The sequence below is a fragment of the Myotis davidii genome, unplaced genomic scaffold (assembly GCF_000327345.1).
Source record: "Myotis davidii unplaced genomic scaffold, ASM32734v1 scaffold42, whole genome shotgun sequence".
Classification (NCBI taxonomy): domain Eukaryota; kingdom Metazoa; phylum Chordata; class Mammalia; order Chiroptera; family Vespertilionidae; genus Myotis; species Myotis davidii.
Genome location: NW_006294243.1, coordinates 165,934 through 169,728, shown reverse-complemented (window position 1 = coordinate 169,728; position 3,795 = coordinate 165,934). Strand labels below are relative to the sequence as shown.

General features: G+C 31.6%; 1 protein-coding gene across 1 annotated transcript; it reads left to right on the top strand.

Annotated features, from left to right (window-relative positions):
* The first annotated feature begins 1,557 nt into the window (after positions 1 to 1,557).
* Positions 1,558 to 3,399, top strand: HTR1F (5-hydroxytryptamine receptor 1F). The gene has a single exon (XM_015566911.1). The coding sequence runs from the start codon at positions 1,577 to 1,579 to the stop codon at positions 2,693 to 2,695; it is 1,119 nt and encodes a 372-aa protein (XP_015422397.1). The 5' UTR covers positions 1,558 to 1,576; the 3' UTR covers positions 2,696 to 3,399.
* The last annotated feature ends 396 nt before the right edge of the window (positions 3,400 to 3,795 follow it).

The following is a 3,795-nucleotide window of genomic DNA, read 5'->3' as shown; positions in this document are numbered from 1 at the left end:
CGCCCCCGGTGATTCTGAAGTAAACTAAAATCCAGAACAATTGGTTTAGAATTGCAAAGGAAACTTTAGCCTCCGTTCTTCATCTGGAGTTGTCTTACCCTTTAAAACCAGCTAAGTGTTGATATAAATTATAATGTAGATATACAACTCCTTTTCAATTACACACCACAGAAATACTCATTTTTCAGGTAGTAGGTTTTCAAATTTCTTCTGCCCCTCAATTTGCTTAGAAGAAGCTATCAGAACCTGCCTTAAATAAATATGAGAAAATAAAAATTAAATGTAAAGCTAGTAAACCAAATACAAGCAGAATATTAAATATGCTGCACGCCAGTGTTTTGTAATACACACACACTTCAAAGGAAGCACTTGATATAAAAATATCAAGTATTTTAAATTATTGTTCTATTAGTTCCAACAAATGAAACATAATCATTTAAAGTAAAAAACTATTTAAGGAATATGGAGGTAAAATTATTATGAGTTATAAGTAAGAATAAAGTTTCAGATTTTCATGTTCTTCCTTCTCTTCCTAAGATATAGTCAGCGGATAAAGAATTATTTAAGAAAGAGAGAAGGGTAGATGCAAATAAATTATTATAAAAAGAATTATTCTTATTTGATTACATTCTTATTGCTCTTATTTAACTTGTAATTAAATAATATCATGTACTGCATCAAAAAACATAAGCCAGTTTACTTCTTTCAAAAGTAAGGTTACATGGTCATTATCATTGTGACTGTAGAAAAGAATAATTTCCATTTCAGGGTGTGTGCCATGCTGAGCTCTCCTTACTCTCATAGTCATCTCAGTAGGTGGGTTATTTGGTCAGATGTGTCACTGTAATAATGGGCAATGTTGTTCAGTTATTTAACTGTATCTAATTTTATTTAATTTTAAACTAAATTAACTATTTCTAACCACAAAGACTACTAAACACTCTGATGTTTTACTAATTTCATAAAATAATCATAGAATTCTAGAGAGATACTAAAAATATTTTATTTTTGTTTATTTTTCTTTTTATAACTTTTATATTATGACATAAAGTGCATTAAATTTTCCTTTTGTCTTCATAAAACCAATAATAATGTCCTCAATGTAACTTTGAATTAAGTACAAGATTGTTTATGATTTTAAATACTGCCTTTAAAATAATATTTTCTTTTGTAATGCACAAATGAATATTAATGATATGTGCTTTTAAACTTTTTCTGGCACAAACAGAGAAAATGATAGCTAGGATTAATACAGTTTTTTAATGCAATTCTATAATGGTGGAGATTTTACTGAATAATAGTTTAGTTTACTCATAAAAATTATTTATTTGAGGGGTATTTCAAGAAATGTTTTGAAAGTTATTTGTTACTATTCTCATTGGTTTCTTAAATTAAATTTAATAAAAAAGAAAATGAGTAATCTCAATTCATTTTTTTAATCTATAGAATGTTCTGGAAAAACATACACATATACTTTTTACAAATTTATTCTGAAAGGAAGAGAAAAATATTTAAAGCTTTCTCTGAACTGTTTTTCCCCTCCTTTGTTACAGATATCTATTTTTCAGCTATATTAATGTTCTCAAACAAAGAAATGGATTTCTTAAACTCAACTGATCAAAATTTGACCTCAGAAGAACTATTAGACAGAATGCCATCCAAGATTCTGGTGTCCCTCACTCTCTCTGGGCTGGCGCTGATGACCACCATCATCAACTCTCTTGTGATCGCTGCAATTATTGTGACCCGGAAGCTGCACCACCCAGCCAACTATTTAATTTGCTCCCTGGCAGTTACAGATTTTCTTGTAGCTGTCCTGGTGATGCCTTTCAGCATCGTGTACATTGTGAAAGAGAGCTGGATTATGGGGCAAGTGGTCTGTGACATTTGGCTAAGCGTTGACATTACATGCTGCACGTGCTCCATCTTGCACCTCTCTGCTATAGCTTTGGATCGGTATCGGGCAATCACAGATGCTGTCGAGTATGCCAGGAAAAGGACTCCCAAGAATGCTGGCATTATGATTACAGTAGTTTGGATTATATCTGTTTTTATCTCTATGCCTCCTCTGTTCTGGAGGCACCAAGGAACTAGTAGAGATGATGAATGCATCATCAAACACGACCACATTGTTTCCACTATTTACTCAACATTTGGAGCTTTCTACATCCCATTGACATTGATTTTGATCCTCTACTACAAAATATATAAAGCAGCAAAGACGTTATACCACAAGAGGCAAGCCAGTAGGATTGTCAAGGAGGAGCTTAATGGTCAAGTTCTTTCGGAGAGTGGTGAGAAAAGCACCAGACTGGTCTCCACAACCTACATGCTGGAAAAGTCTTTATCTGATCCATCAACAGACTTTGATAAAATTCATAGCACAATGAAAAGTCCCAGGTCTGAATTCAAGCATGAGAAATCTTGGAGAAGGCAAAAGATCTCAGGAACAAGAGAACGCAAAGCAGCCACTACCCTGGGATTAATTTTGGGTGCATTTGTCATATGTTGGCTTCCTTTTTTTGTAAAAGAATTGGTTGTTAATGTCTGTGAAAAATGTAAAATTTCTGAAGAAATGTCAAATTTTTTGACATGGCTTGGATATCTCAATTCTCTTATAAATCCACTGATTTATACAATCTTTAATGAAGATTTCAAGAAAGCATTCCAAAAACTTGTACGATGTCAATGTTAGTTTTAAAAAGATTTATTATTAAAAGGTTGTGATTATTTTTTTGAGGTGAAGTAACTAAGTGAATGCTAAATGATAAAGCATTTAAACTTTTAGGAGGAAATAAATTAAAACTGCTAAAATGATAAGACTAGTTTATATTTTAATAGCAACAGGAATCTTAAATTTATTGATATAAAGATATTACTTTTGGCCATCATTTTAGAGTACTCAAAATTAGAAAATAATTTATTGTTTATAAGCAGTATTTTGCCTATGCAATATTCCTAAAAAGCTAACTGGAAATATATATATATATAATTAATAATAGTAGTTTTCCAGATTTATATCTTACAAAAATTACAGAAGTGTTCAATTAACAACATACCTCCTTTCATAATGTCTATAGAACCCTACTGTTTTATTATATAATTCAATTATTTTATTAAAAATATATAATTCACCACAAAGCACATCTTTCTCCTACCTAGCCACTCTTGTAACCTGTCCATCTTACCATGGGCAATAGAATGGGAGGAAAGGAGTTATCAAGACTCTTAGTATGACTGGAGGAAATGTAAAAGTCAGAGATAAAGAATGTCTCTGTATTTAAATAGTAGCGTAATCATAAAGTGAGTTAGGGACTACAAAATAATTTTAGATACCGAACTTATGCATATTTAACATATTATTTTGTTTCATGTGAATTCCTAGAGTAGTTGTAATTAAACTTAATTTAATTTTTTTCATCCACTTATCCCCCTATACCCTCTTCCACTTCCATGCACTGCCCTTGGCCCCACAATCACCACACTGTTGTCTGCCAATCATCTGTTATCAACATTTGAAATCAAAGTCTTACTCTAAGTAGCAATAACTCAAGGGGAAAAGGTGAGGGAGGTCAAGGAGAGGTGTTATACTTACACATGTTTATTTAGGAATCAAATGTAAGGCACTAAAAACACTAGGCTACTCACCATAGTTATTATACTCATAATGTCTTTTTAAGAATGTAAAATATATTTCCTTTCTGTTCATTTTAATAAGCTTAATTCTAACTAAAATGTTTATGAGCCTTTACACTTCAACAGCTCCATACCTTCTATTGAAATATTATTTCCTTT

Coding starts and splice junctions, on each gene's coding strand:
- HTR1F (XM_015566911.1), top strand. CDS start 1,577: ATGTTCTCAAACAAAGAAATGGATTTCTTAAACTCAACTGATCAAAAT.